Here is a 15,593-nt window from a genome sequence, read left to right as displayed (position 1 = left end):
GCTACTCCCTCTACAACTGATAAGAACTTGGCTTAAAAAGCAATGAAAAATGATTAGCTTAAAATTTAAGCAAAATGAAGTCTTAGTGACTTCAGACTAGTCAATGGTTGGTGGTAAACACATAGTAGTTAACAGTCACTCATATATTTTCCCTACAGTGTATGTTGTTTTACCTCTGAACACCAGCTGTTCCCCAAGGGCAGTATCTAAGAGTGGCCCATCACTAGAGAGTAAGAACAAGCTGCTCAACACCAACCACAGCAAGGCCTTCCCTTTGTGCTTTTCTAACCACACTTCCTTTTTGATGTTTATTTCAGGACCAGTTACCATGTATCTTCAGATGCTGATGGAAGTCGTCCCACCAGAGAAAGAGCCTGAGTAACAAGTTCATCTCTTACAGCCCAGTAAAAGCTATGATGAATTTATTTTTGTAAGCAATATTTGTGGTTATTTCTTTCTGATGTTTTTCTTAGGAAAATGTATATGGATGTTTAAATAATAATAATAACAGTAATATTATATTGAGCCTGCTTAATTCTTTCCAATTAGGGGTTCAAGATAGGAGAAGTAACAGGTGTTTTTAAGTTATCAGGTTGATGGCTAAAAAGGGGCCTAACCTTCAGCTTGAACAAGTCTGAACCCCTCTTTACCTAACAAGCTTGTTGCCTAGATAAGAGCTGTATAAAAACCACCATCACTAGGGAGGCAACTATTTTATAAGGATCCATCACACTTATTTAAATAAAGGGTGCAGTTCTGGGTACAGCTCAGTAGAACAGGACTCGCCTAGCATATGCCAGGCCCTGAGTTCTATCCCAGCACCACAAAATAAACAAAATAAAAATTAAAAGTTTTTTTTAAACCCAATGACCAATAAGGTCTATTCTTTTATATAAAGCTAGTGTTACTTTTCCTTTGATTGATACACTGATGGCAATTTTTTAAAAAATAATTGTTTTTCTCCTATTATTTTTCACCCCAAAAGTACTGCTGCCCCTGTATTTGTGACGTACATGATAGTCTGGGCTATGTAACAAGCTAAATGTTGCAGCCTATGTGTTCACAAGGGAGCTCTGTCGGGATCAGCAATGCCTACTTCCTGAAAGCTCACCAGCATTCTCGGTACCAGAAAGTGTGGTGAATAAAGTTCCATTTTTCATTTGATGTTCAGGGAAAATATTTTTTACAAAGAATAAAAAGTCACATTTTTGTGAGAACACTAAAGTTTTATTGGTGACACACCACAAAAGGCATTAAATCACAACTGAATGTGTGGCCAATTACAGAAGCTCAGATAAAAGTACTTCTGCCTTGTATTTTAGAAACTTACACTAACCATGAAATCAGTAGATTTTAATAGCACTAGAGAAAAGCAATCACTATGCCCTACAGAGTATTGTTCAGAGCTTCATATATCAGGAAATTTGAACATGTGAAACAGAATTTGAAATTTAAACAAAGAGCCCTCCTTCCTCCCCCATTATTTCCACTGAACTCCTGCTATTGGTGAACGTCTCACCTCCTGTGAGATGGGCCCCACCCTGCACTGGGCAGCAGCTCCCTCCTCCTGCAGCTCTAGTGTCTGCTGCTGTTAGTCGTGAACGTCAACACAGCTGGCACCAAGGGCAGGCAGCAAGGGCTGGACCTGATGCTGACAAAGACTGGGTTCCAGACTGGAACTTGTCTGCAAAGATACCTCAAATTTCTGCTTCCTGCAGAGCTTACTCATTTCAGCCACCTAACTCTCATGGGCCAATCTGATACCTGCCAGTCAACCCAAAAGACATGCTCCTGGAAGATGTCCAGGCTGGACCACATTGACTGGAGGGCAGTGGTCTGGTCACCCTTTGTAGGGCCACTGAACAGATAAGACGGCTGCATGTTGTGGGCACTCGTATGGCGGGGAAGGCTGTGCAATGCTCAAGCCTTATTTTACAGATGAGGAAATTGACAGCCAGAGTGCAACCCAATCCTGCTCATGGAAGAGCTTGATGAGAGTTCACCTCCAGTTCATTCAGTGCCTTATACCTGGGATGCACCTAAGGCTGGGCATCTATGCTTCTCATGTAAACAAAAGAATAAAGGTCTCAACAGTCATGTTCTATTAATGTTCTTCCCCACTTCTGGGAGAAACTGACAAACTGATATTGAGGAAGTGCATAGGGTTTTAAACTTCCCAACAGCTCGCTTTTCCAACTTTCTCAATGAACAAAGAAACTCAAAGCATGAAGGGCCACCCTCTGGGCATTCCAACATTGAAGTATAGTGACTATAACTAGGTATGGTGGTGCAAGCATATACTCTCAGTACTTGGGAGGCTGAGAGAGGAGTACAGCTAGTTCAAAACCAGCTTCAGCAATTTAGTGGGATTCTTTTTTTTAAAAATTTTTTTTTTTTTTGCAGGCCTGGGGATGGAACCCAGGGTCATTTGACCTCTGAGCTACACCCCCTGCCCTATTTTTTATTCTTTATTTTGAAACCGGGTCTCACTGAGTTGCAGACGGCCTCACTAAATAGCTGAAGCTGTCCCCGAACCGCGATCCTCCGGTCTCAGCCTCCCAAATGCTGGGATTACAAGCATGCGCCACCATGCCCGGCTGTAGTGGGATTCTTGTAATCTAACGAATAGAGCCATAAAGGGCCCACCTATCCAGATGTTCTGAGGGTTACCCCAGGCACCTCACGTATCTTTTTTTTTTTTTTTTTTTTTTGGTACTGGGGAAACCCTGTGTGGTGGTGCACTCCTGTAATCCCAGTACTTGGGAGGCTGAGACAGAAGGATCATAGGTTTGCAGCCAGCCTCAGCTACTTAGTGAGGCCCTCTGTAACTTGGAGAGATCCTGCTTAAAAATAAAGAATAAAAAATAGGACTAGAAGCCAGGCATGGTGATGCATGCTTGTAATCCCAGCATTTCGGAGGCTGAAACAGGAGGATTGTGGTTTGTGGACAGTCTTGGCTTAGTGAGGCCCTTTGCAACTCAGTGAGACCCTGTTTCAAAATAAAGCATAAAAAATAGGGCTGGAGGTGTAGCTTGGAAGTTCAATGCCCCTGGGTTCAATCTCCAGTTCGAGAAAAAAACAAAGTCCAAAAAAGGAATCTTTGTGCCCTTTGCCCAAGACTGCAGGTCCATGAGGCTATTTAGAACTGGCAGCTTCTGCTCCAGAAAGCTGTGGGTGTGGCTGGTCTTGCTAAGTCAGCTTCTAATAGCTATCATGATCTCAAGAATACTGTAAGTATTAGTACTTGTATGCAGTTATGGTAAATCTAGACTCATTCATGCTTGGATATGAATTTGTAAGGCAGAAACCTCAGTTTCTGCATGATACCAGGTTCTGAGCAATGTACCAAACATAGGTCTAAATGGCAAAAGCAAGTGAACTAATTCCAAGTAGAATAACTTGTTACTCAAATGTCATGGTCCCTTAAACTTGAGTATGTCAGGAGGAGTAATAACAGCAATGAGGGGGACACACATACAGCTGCCTTTGTGTTAGAAATACACTTTTTGCTTCTCTGATTCCAGATCCTACTTCTATTCTCCTGTGACAATCTCATTATCATTAACCTATCTTTATTATAGTACCTGGGATCAAAACCAGGGCCTTGCACAAGTTAGGCAAATGCTGTACCACCACGCTATACCCCGCAGCTCTAAATCTTTAAATTGACTAAAAATTCTCACCATTACCAATCCCAGTGCCACAAGATAACACTTAGTAATACATATCCATCAGGTGAAAAGGTTTGGGTATGCTTGCTCTTAGCTCCCAGTCACTCAGCAGTTCCGGTTTCTGCTCAGTCTCCTGGCTGCTCCTCTGGACGGCATTCAGTCTCACTCACTCTCACTTCCGTCCTCCTCTGAAGTGCTGTCACTGCTTTCAATCATCTCTGCCACTTTGCAGGACAGGCTTTTAGAATTTACAACTAGAAGAGTTAGATTTTATAGAAAAAAATGTTAAGTAAAACCAGGCGTGGTGGTGCACACTTGTAATCCCAGTACTTGGAAGGCTGAGACCAGAGGATCACAGGTTCGAAGCCAGCCTCAACTACTTAGTGAGGACCTCCACAACTTAGTGAGACTCTCCTTCAAAATAAAGAATAAAAAATAGCTTTGGGGGTGTGGCTCGGAGGTAGAATGTCCCTGGGTTCAATCTCCAGTACCGAAAAAAAAAAAAAAAAAGTTAAGTATAGGCTTCTTGGCAAATCTCTCCCTCCCATTGGACAATGCAGACAGCATCCCTTGCTCCATCTAGCAATTTATTTGATACTTTCACTATTTTAGGCAAGAAATGATCAGGTAAGATTTTTCTGCTCATAAAAAAATTGTTTAGAATGAATAGAATGGTTATAAGAAGCCTTGTTTAGCTGGGCATGGTGGCATACATCTGTAATCTCAGTACTTGGGAGGCTGAGACAGAGGGTCACAGGTTTGATGACAGCCTCAGCAAGCAGCAAGATTTTCAGCAACTGAGTGAGGCCCTATTTTACAATAAAATAGTAAAAAAAAAAAAAGTTGAGGGCATAGCTTGAAGGTAGAATGGCCCTGGTTTCAATCCCTAGTACCACAGGCACATACAGAAGCCATGTTTATTACCAAGATTTGATAAGTCCTTATACCAAAATAGTTAGCAACAAGATCAACCACAAAGAGGAAGCTAACTTCTTTTTCTTTTTCTTTTTCTTTTTCTTTTTTTTTTTTTTTGGTACTGGGAGTGGAACCCAGGGCCTTTTTCTACCTCTAGGCTATCCTCCCAGATCTATTTTATACTTTATTTGGAAACAGGGTCTCACTATGTTGCTGAGAGACTGACTTCAAACCTGTGTGATCCTCCTGCCTCAGCCTCCCAAGCGCTGGGATTATAAGCATGTGCCACCACACCCGGCCAGGAAGCTAACTTCTAAGGGCTTACTGATAGCCCATTTCTACAAGAACTGAATCCCCCAGATCAGCAGACAAATGTCCACCCCCATTGCACTCAGGATCCTCCCTTTGCCCCTCCCCTTCAGAGAGCTGGAATTTTACATCTTACCCTTGGTGAAGGGGCTATCCTCTTCACATTCTTCCCAGTGATCAAAGTCAAAAGTCACATTAGGATTCTGTCAAATATAACAGTTTACATAGTGAAGGAATGTAACATACCCATGGTGTTCAACCAGCCAGCCATGGAATCCTTCAATTTACCTTCTGTTTGAGCAAGCGACACCAAGGTTCTCTTTTCTCTTTTGCAAGGGTGATTATAGGCTCTTCATTTTTAATTATGCATTTGCAGGCATCTTTTATTATGTTGGCCTGTAGCTCCATGTCAGCCAAGTAAAATTTGTCTCCCACCCAGGCACTATATATTAAGTAGAAAGAAATCAGCCTCCTCAAATGCTGGCAACTATTTCTATTTTACTTTATAAAATATCCATAAACCTACCTGAAAATGACTCTATCTCTAAAGTATTTGCACTTGTAATCTTTTACATTCCTTATTCTTATCTTTAAGATGACAACATCATCTTTTTGGAACCACTTTATTTGTGGGTGAAAGCTAGAAAGAAAGAAAAAGACTTGCATGCTCATCAGTCAGTTAAGTAGCAAGCTTTCCCATCAGGCCAGAGTCACACTCATCAGTTTAGTCACTGGTTAAGGGTAGCAGGCATTTCAGAAACAGATGGACATACCTCTTTAGATGTGGCTGAGTAGTTTTGCTAACAGAAGCAGCTCCTGTGTTTTCAGATAAAGTTTCTGTACAAAATTAAAGTCAAATTTTCCTACAGGTTATTTATACAGAGGATACACACACATAAATACATACATACATACATACATACATATATAGATACAGATAACTATATAGATACAGACAACTTACACGTACATACTTTTTTGTACCCCATGCAACTTTGAGAAGTTATATTAGAGTAACCCATGTATCCAGTTGCAAAGGGTAATTAGAAAAAATTTAAAATGAACATATAGTAACACTAGCATAGTGTTTTTTAAAGTGGTTTTTTTTTTCAGTTCTAGGGATGGAATCTGGGGGCATTTTACCTCCAAGCTACACCCCCAGCCCTATTTTTTATTCTTTATTTTGAAACAGGGTCTCACTAAGTTGCAAAGGGCCTCACTAAGTAGCTGAGGCTGTCTACAAACCCGATCCTCCTGTCTCAGCCCCCACAAATGCTGGCATTACAAGCGTGCGCCACCAAGCCCGGCTTTTGTTAAAAGTTTTAATGGCCAGGTGTAGTGGTGCATGTCTTGAAACCTTAGTATTTAGGAGACTGAGGCAGGAGGATTCTATGTTCAAGGCCATCCTCAACAACTTAGTGAGATACTCAGCAACTCAGTGGGACACCCTTCTCAAAATAAAAAATAAAACAGGGCTGGAAGTGTAGCTTGAAGAACATCCCTGGGTTCAACTCCATCATCCCCAAAATGTTTTAACAAATACTAAATAATCAGGAAAGTAAAGTTGCTCTTTTGAAGAGAAACCACATTATAATTGCTGAGCACAGGATAAAATGTCCAGGCTTCTTCATCCTATCTTAACCTGCCAGGACGCTGCTAAAGATACTTCCAGAACATGGAACCAATGTTGAATATACACTATGACAACACTATAATAATGCAAGTTAAACTTTTCAATCTAAACCATTTAAAATTACCATGCAAAAACTTAACAAGAATGTTCATAGCAGCTTTAATAGATACCAAAGAAAACCCCAACATCTTCTTAAATTATGGTGCATTCATACTATAGAATATAGGAGATGGATAGACCGATCTACACACTTTTGTATACTTTATGCAACTTTTAGATGAGGAATGTATTACATAATAGAATAAATTTTATAGTAACCCAAGTATCCAGTTGCAAAACATAATCTTAAGAATTACTTCTGTTTGCAGTAATGAATTTCACAGACAAATTGCTGATCATACTTCAGCAGCATGATCAGGGCATGGCTAAGGGACATGTGCATATGTACAAACTTCAATGAGCAGATCACGTAGCATCTGTGTACTTCAGGGGACATACATAAAACAAAAATTGGTTGCAAAAAAAACACCACTGAAGTTGCACTGTTAAAAGTTAGGCAATGTCTATTTGTGTCGTATGCTCTATATGTCATCAACCAATGGAACGCCTAAACATGAGACAATGTCTAAACATTAATGATTTAAAGTTAATCATCTTTTGAGTGTGGTGGAACACACCTGTAATCCTAGTACATGGAAGGCTGAGACTGAAGGATTATAGGTTCAAAGCCAGCCTAAACAACTTAGTAAGACCTCGTTTCAAAATAAAAAATAAAATAGGGCTGGGGGCATAGCCTGGAGGAAGAAGGCCCCTAGGTTCCATCCCCAGCACCACACTAAATAATTATATAAGTAAATAAATAAAAATAAGATAGCCATGTTTTAAATAAATACCAACCAGGCTTTAGGTTTTCTGAGCTCGTCTTAGGGTCAGCCCCTCTTTCTGCACTCCTGTCCTCTTGCTGTGTGCTGTGCTCACAAGCAGCATCTTCCACTGGGGGAGGTATCCTGGACAGAAGAGGCAGAGGTTAGCGCTGGAACTTCAGCAGATATCAGGCAGAAGAGGAGGAGGCCAGGCACTCAACTGGAGGACTCATCATCTGGAGCTGGACCCACACATGGGGCTCACATATTAGTACAGGTGGCCTGGCAGGGATGGCCAGCTCTGCTCAGTGCTGTACTCCTTACATGAGTGCTTGGTGGATGACAGGTATTATCAAAGAAAGGCATTCATTCACTAAGTTTCCTTCTAAATTCAATGGACTTTTGAGAAAAGCAACATACACTATTACCTCATTCAAAATAGAATAAAAGAATAGAAAGTAAAAAAAAAAAAAGTTTTTCTTCCTTTCTTTCCCATCACTCAAACCATCTTTCCAGGGACCATCCCTATTACTAACTTCTAGAAATATTCTTTGTGTAAAAAAATAATGCCATTTATATCTGTCTAAAATACAGAGAGAGCTAGGCATGGTGGTGCATGCTTATAGTGCCCAGAACCTGTCCACCCTCCCAACATCCTTCTGACCCAGGTGAATGCTTCATCCAGTTGTTATACTAATTCCTCAAGTAACCAATTTATTAAGATAGAAAACAAAAACCTTTAGACTATAAATCATTTAATCTTTGCCAGGTTCTTTTATAATCCCCCTACTGACAGCTATAATTTAAGAACCTTTCAAAATTCCAAAGATCATGCCCCTAAACCCAGTGGTCAGTCTGATCCTCCTTCCATTTTGGCTGTGACAGTAAGTACCTGGCACAGTTCCTCTTACTCTGTTCTATGGGGCTCTTCTCTGCCCCGCCTGCTGCCCAGAACCTTCCTTTTCCAGGTTTCTTTCCAGCCTATGGCTGTGCCTTCTCAAGTTCTCCATCACTCAATACGAGGCCTCAGTCTTTCCCACTCACTCCTTGGGAACTCTTGGCCAATCTCCTGGCTTTAAACACCCACTGTCTTCAATGAGGTCTTGTGCAACCATACTCTATGAATCCAGTGTGTTTGGAAATCCCATCAGCTCCAGTTTCAAGACATTTATAAACTTGCTACTTAATGCCACATCCACAAAACTACCATCCAAGCCTCATCATCCTGTCTTAAAATTCTTGGCACAGCCTTTTTCTACCACGCTGTTCTTCAGTTATACTCAGCACAACAACCAAGAGCTACCTTTGACCAAGTCATTCCTCTGCTCAAAACCCGGAAAGCTTGGGAATGGTTAATCTTGAAAATTACTTAAGCTCAGTGATGGGAACATGGAGACTCATGTAACTTAACCCTTGCGAATAATATTTCCATAAAACAGATCTTCCAAAAGGGAGACAGAAATGTACTTACAGGGGTTGACCTAGATGTTCTTCAAAAGTTGGCATTCCAGCTTCTTTGTATAATTTTTTCAGTTGTTCTACATGTTCTGAATTATCAATGCCCATTCCCATGGACAAAATTTCAGTTCGAACATTATAATCAATGATTGAAGTTTTCAAATTTGAAAGTTTTGTAACATGTACCTTGAATCAAAGAAAACACAGGGCATTGGCAGGAGTCACACTTTTGAGTTTCAGGTCCATCCTGAACACTCGCACATCTCCTCCCAACCTCTCTGAGCATCTGGTGCACTCCAGAACATGGCCTCTGTCACAAAGGCTTTTCCAGTGCAGCATCCCACTATTTCACAGCTGAGGTTGCATCAGGCTTTCCAAAGACCAGACCCACATGGCAAAAATATGATCTGGGGGAGACTGAATCCTGAAATAAAATCCCTAGTCCAGACCAATATGGAATACTGTGACCATATACAAAATTCTAATTCAACGGCTTTATTTCCATCAAAAAGGAGGCTCTAGCCAGGCATGATGGTGCACACTTGTAATCCCAGCACATGGGAAGCTGAGACAGGAGGATTGCACAGGTTCAAGGACAGCCTCAGCTACTTAGTGAGGCTGTCAGCAACTTAGTGAGACCCTGTTTCCAAATAAAGTATAAAAAAGGTCTGGGAGTATAACCTGGAGGTAGAAAAGACCCTGGGTTCCACCCTCAGTACAACAACAACAAAAAAAAGGAGGCTCCTAAAGGCTTGCATCCCAATGCACCCCCAAAAGGGGTTTATGTCATTCTTTATTTTGAATCAGGGCCTCACTAGGTAGTAGCTGTCCTCAATCCTATGTTCTGGACTGTCTCCTTCATTTGTCTTTTCTGCAACCAAAACATTCTCATTCATTCAATTTATACAAAATTAAGTGAACTATGAAAATCTGCAGAAGTCTCACTCCTGTGAAGGGGAAGTATGCACACAGGATTCAGTGTCCCTTCATTCAGTGGCGGGGCCATAGGGTACACCTTCAGCTGGGCACCTTCCAGAGTGAACTCTGAGTACATGTTCCAACCTGAGAATGCCGTGTTCACTCAAACTGGAGGTACAGTGGGGGTAAGTAAAGAAGTAAGCAAGTGTGGGGTCTGTTTCCCCTCCAGCTCCCAATGAACACTGTCCAGTGAACAAATTGCAGCTATGGAAACATATTTGCTAAGTGGGTTTTCTCTGCTTTTTTCTCTGGGTTACAGTTTTAGAAATCCCTACTTAATATAGGTTTCCATTTTTCTCTAACAAAGAACAACTAGAATGCTGGCTATGACATAAATTAAGACCTCTAAGTCTCTCTACTTAACTACACTGCTAATCTATATTTCTCCTCTTATCCTCCAATCTTATGCCCATACGTCCCTTGAAAGGTTTTCTAATCTTATAAAAATAACTTCAGCAAAACAGATTTTATGAACAGAATTTCTTTAAATCTTAAAAATAATCACTGTAATTTAGATTTATCTAATACAGCAAAACTTTTAATTAAAGAGTAGAGTTCCTAAGGTGTGGACAGAGAGGGTATGATGCCAGTCTTACTCACTGCCCTCAACCCACACATCAGCTCCACGGGGCAGAGGTGGAATCCAAGAGCCCAGTACTAGTCTTACCACACTGATTCTAGTAGGTGCTCAATAAATAATTGGTGAATGAGTGAGGTTGAAACTGTGAACATAGTAAAAACCTATCTTTGAATGCTCAAGGAATGGGATCCTCAGTATTACTGAACATGTCCCAGGACTTTGGGCTCATTTACAAACTAAAAAAGATGGACAATGTTGTTTCTGTCACTGACTCAAGGCATCTCAAATGAGAGTTAATGATTCACAATCAATACTTAAAGAGGTGAAATAGAACAGAATTGTACATTGAAAATGCCACATACAGTAAGGACAGTTTCATGAAACTGTGTGTTTGAGTTCATGTGTGAACCAGGTTACAAAGCAAAACCTAAACTCACATCCAAATTCATGATCCAAATAACAAGAAAAAAACATCAGTCATTCAAGCAACACATTAAACAATATGGGTAATTTTAAGAGATCATTCAAACTGAGATTTCTTTTTTTAAAAAAATTCATGCTTACCATTGGATCTATCCAAACTGTATTTCCCAATGCTAATACCACTTTCGCATCATGTAATTTTCCAACAATTTTATGATGAATGTACCTAGTAACCTGAAAAAAAGCACTTAACATTAACTGAAACTTTAACAAAATACTATTTTCTATATATGCTGACTAGTTTGAACATTTAATTTTGGCCTCACAACCCTACGGGCTAGAAAGACATCAACCCCCTCTCCTCAGTGAGGGTAATGAAGAGTTTAACAAGCGCAGATGTACAGAAAAGTACAGGAACTTGTATGAGGCCTCATGATAGTAGTGAGTCACCCAAACAGGCAAAGGTCTTTGCCTATGGACTCTCAGCAACCTAGTGAGACCCCATTTCAACATAAAAAATAAAAAAGAGCTGGGGATGTAGCTCAGAGATAGAATGCCCGTGTTCAACACCCAGAACCATCACAAAAAGGGATGGAGGAAGGGAAGGAAGGAAATTAAAAGAGAAAAGGAAAAAAAAAAAATAGAAAAAGAAACACTCATGACTGGCCATCTTTATAGACGAAAGTTTGTTGGGGACAAGAACCACGACCTTCTTGCTGATGGCTACATGCCCAAAACCCAGGAATATATATTACAACAACGGAAGAAGACTATCATTGACAAAGGCTGTTTTACTAAACGCACAACAGTAAATTTGTGTATTTACCCTGGAGAAATTTCACCTTTTTTTTTTTTTTGGTGGCACTGGAGTTCCTGGAAACCCTTCTACTTCCGGGCTTCACTCCCAGACCTATTTTTTTGTTGTTGTTGTTGTTATATTTTTACTTGGAAACAGGGTCTCTTAAGCCAGCAAGGCTGGCTTCAAACCTGGTGCAATCCTCCTGTCCCTGCCTCCCAAGCGCGGGGATTATAAGCATGTGCCACCACGCCCAGCTAACCTTTTTTTTTAATAATAAAAACTTTTTCCTTTCTTTCTTTCTTTCTTCCTTTCTTTCTTTTTTTTTTTTTTTTGTTGTTGTTGGAGAACTCGGGATGGAACCCAGGGACATTCTACCTCTGAGCTACACCCACAGCCCTATTTTTTATTCTTTATTTTGAAACAGGGCCTTACTAAGTAGTAGCTAAAGCTGTCCTCAAACCACAATCCTCCTGTCTCAGTCTCCCAAATGCTGGGATTACAAAGTGCACCACCACACCTGGCTGTTTCTATTTTGCTAACTGCAATGGCCTATTTCATATTCCACTAATGTGATTCCATAAAGTTCAATATCCTCTTGAAGAGTCAGGAGCATCATTACGAGCTTGAGTCACTACTGAGTGTGCCTGCAGGGCACTTCTCTCTGTGCAGCACTGCTCTCGGAGCGCCACGTCTTGGCACAGGCAGTGTTCTCTGCCATCGGGGCTCTATTCATTCTAATTCCTTCGTGACAGCCTAGTGACCCCACAGGGCCCAGAGTAAACAGGCTAGGGAGACATCAGCCCCCTCTCCTCAAAGAGGGGGCTGATGTCCTGTGGAAGCTTTTCTGACCTCCATCTTTCTTTCCTATCCACCTCCCAATCCTACCAGAACTACCTGGCCTCTCCAAAGAGTATCCTTCATCTATATTTCCACTGACTGGGTCAACTGTTTTACTTTTGTGGTACTGGGGACTGAAATCAGGGGCATTGTATCTCCAAGCTATACCCTAGCCCTATTTTATTTTTATTCTAAAACAGAGTCTCAATAGGTTGATGAGAGCCTCACTACTTTGCTGAGGCTGATCGGGAACCTATCTTAGCCTCCCAAGTACTGGGATTACAAGCATGTGTCCCCACGCCCAGCTGGGACATGTTTTTGTAGGTGCTCACACTGCTTTTGTATGTGTGTTACTGGGCATTTACCCCAGGGTAATTCTACCTCTGAGCTACACCCCCAGCCCTATTATTTACTCTTTATTTTCAAACAGGGTCTAAGTTGCAGAGGGCTTCACTAAGTACCTGAGGCCGATCAGGAACCGGCGATCCTCTCAAGTACTTGGATTTCAAATGTGCACTACCACGCCCGGCTTACACTGCCTTTTCTCCATATATTGCTAGCCAGTTTATTTCACTACAACCTCTCCATTATACCAGTCCTAAGACTGTGAGCACTAGTGAGGGCTAGGTTCTGTGCAAATTGGCAATTAACAGCATATTGCAGCAACAGGGACTACACTTTGCAGTGAGGAACATGAAGCAAAGGCCCTGGGCATGGTGGTGCACATTTGTAATCCTAGTACCTGGGAGTCTAAGATAGGAAGATCAATGGTTCACAGCTAGCCTCAGTTACTTAGTGAGGCCTTTTGCAACTTGTTGAGAACCTGTTTCAAAATAAAGAATAAAAATAGGGCTAGAGGTATAGCTTGGAGGTAGAATGCCCCTGGGTTCAATCCCCAGTACTGAAAAAAAATTAAAAATTAATTCAAAAGGCCTCAATTTTGTATATATTTTGGATTAAATATATTCTACAAGTCAACAAAACATAAAAAGACAAAATAATTAACCTTTGGATCCCATTCGATTTCACTATCAGCAGGTTTTACTCGACAAACAATAAATTCCACGGCCTGGGGGGAAAGGGTATGGAAATTTTCTGGGAGATGCAACAGTTGGTTTCTTGTGATGAGTTCAGTCCTACCCTCATCTATGAACTTTACAAGGACATTATCCAGGACCCAAGCATCTTCTTTTTGGCTTATCTCCAACACCTGAACCCTGGAGAACAATAGTATCAGTTTAACACAGAGATTTCAAAAAGCAAATCAGCTTTCCCTCAACTTAACTATCAAATGGAAAACATACAAGTCTTCCTAAAATGCATAGTTTTATACTCTATACTAGAAATAAAGGTCTTTAAGAGCCTTTAGTGGCATATTATTTAATGTAAGCCTACATATAAAAACATTTAGCATTTTTGAATAGAATAAATCTTTTTAATCAGACAACATAACAAATATTAACATGGCATAATAAAGTTGTAAATTTTCTGACTCAAGGCTATCACCAATGATCCTGGTTATTGATTCAGAAAAAAGGATATCAATATATATGTGGGATGGATGAACCAGGCTAGAACAGAGACTACGCCACCCAGTGGCATAGTCCATCCTACCCAACCTAACATTCAACAGTTCAGTTAGCTTATCAGTAATGTGGGAATGATGCCTATTTTATAGGAAGTTGGTAAGAACTAAACAAGTTACAGATGTATGCGTATGTTGTACACATGGCAGCTCCATCAGTGCCTAGGGTTGCACTGCTGTTGTGCTATGCTCAGGAGCTAGGGATAGAGTCTCATATGTACAACTCTATCAAATGTCTGGTGACACACTGCATTGGGGATACCCTCCTGAGAGGTAGCCAGGCTTGATATGTACAGTCAATAGTGAAAATAGGTATTTATCACTTAAATTATCTAATGCCTCATGATTTTAAAGATTAAATAGTATTTTACCTGTAAAAAAGTGCTTTTTCTTCTAATCCATACAATCCAAATTTCTCTACCTTTTCCATAGTTGTTTTTTTACTGGAATCCTTAAAATGCTCTTTCATTTCAGCATTTAGAGTTGCATAAAGATCCACATGTTTATCAATTATACGACCAAAATAATTAGTTGCATTCGAAATATAGAAAGGTATTATCTGAAACATATACAATAAGCATATCCAGAAAACAATCTAAACCAAGATGTATACCTTTCCTGTATCTGTAGAAATTGGCACTTGATCTCAGAACCCAAAGCATGCAGAGGGGATTTAAAAATAAACTAGGGAGTAGGAAAAATTTTTTTAAAAGAAGCAAAATAAACACTGTACCAGGACTGGGTATGTAGCTCAGTGGCAGAATACTCGCCTAGCATGTGTGAAGCCCTGGGTTCCATTTGCAGTACCACAAAACACCACATCATATTCATAAATAATTACGGTCTATTTTAAATCTAATGAATGGAGGCCAATTTTATTATCTCAAAACTTATCATGTAGCCAGGCATGGTGGCACACGCTTGTAATCCCCGCACTTGGGAGGTGGAGACAGGAGGATCATACAGGTTCAAAGCCAGCCGCTCTGGCTTAAGAGACCCTGTTTCCAAATAAAATATAAAATAGATCTGGGAGTGCAGCCTGGAGGTAGAAGGGTTCCATCCCCAGTACCACACACACAAAAAAAACTTATCATGTTTCTTTATTTTAAAAAATTTTCTTTGTGGTGTCACACAAGCCAGGCAAGCACTCTGTTACTAAACTTTGTTCCAGGCTCTTGATGACTTTTTCTGTGTGTGCATGGTACTAGGGATTGAACCCAGAGGTATTCTACCTCTGAGCTATACCCCAGGCCTATTTTATCTTTTATTTTTAAACAAGGTTTCTATGCTGGCTTCCAACCGGCAAACTTTCTGTCTCAACCTCCCAAGTACAGTACAGGTATGCGTCACCACACCCAGCTCTTTCTAACTGCACTTTTTTCCCCTCCCACAGACAAAGACAAGTTTATTTAGGAAAGTGGAGGGGTATGTGTTCAAGGGAGAATGCAGGCCACCTCAAAAGTAAGGGAGGCCTTTGAGGTCTGTATACCTCTTCTTTTATATGACACCCCAATAAGGAGGTCCCAGGTTCCTGACATCTGA

The 15,593-nt window shown here is 40.7% G+C and overlaps 1 protein-coding gene across 1 annotated transcript in view; it reads right to left on the bottom strand.

Moving 5' to 3' along the window:
• Positions 1–3,833: 3,833 nt before the first annotated feature.
• The window catches only part of LOC308268414 (putative ATP-dependent RNA helicase TDRD12), a gene marked incomplete at both ends in the record, with an annotated part of 178,135 nt that continues 166,375 nt past the window's right edge, over positions 3,834–15,593 (bottom strand). The window contains 10 exons of the mRNA XM_080703547.1: positions 3,834–3,925; positions 5,032–5,098; positions 5,184–5,337; positions 5,422–5,535; positions 5,669–5,732; positions 7,426–7,535; positions 8,863–9,035; positions 10,972–11,064; positions 13,473–13,683; positions 14,423–14,610. Of these exons, the coding sequence (XP_080559673.1) occupies positions 3,834–3,925; positions 5,032–5,098; positions 5,184–5,337; positions 5,422–5,535; positions 5,669–5,732; positions 7,426–7,535; positions 8,863–9,035; positions 10,972–11,064; positions 13,473–13,683; positions 14,423–14,610 (1,266 nt within the window). The remainder of the gene's footprint in view (positions 3,926–5,031; positions 5,099–5,183; positions 5,338–5,421; positions 5,536–5,668; positions 5,733–7,425; positions 7,536–8,862; positions 9,036–10,971; positions 11,065–13,472; positions 13,684–14,422; positions 14,611–15,593) is intronic.

The sequence above is a fragment of the Muscardinus avellanarius genome, assembly GCF_963383645.1.
Source record: "Muscardinus avellanarius genome assembly, chromosome: 10".
NCBI lineage: Eukaryota > Metazoa > Chordata > Mammalia > Rodentia > Gliridae > Muscardinus > Muscardinus avellanarius.
This window is presented reverse-complemented; position numbering and strand designations above follow the sequence as displayed.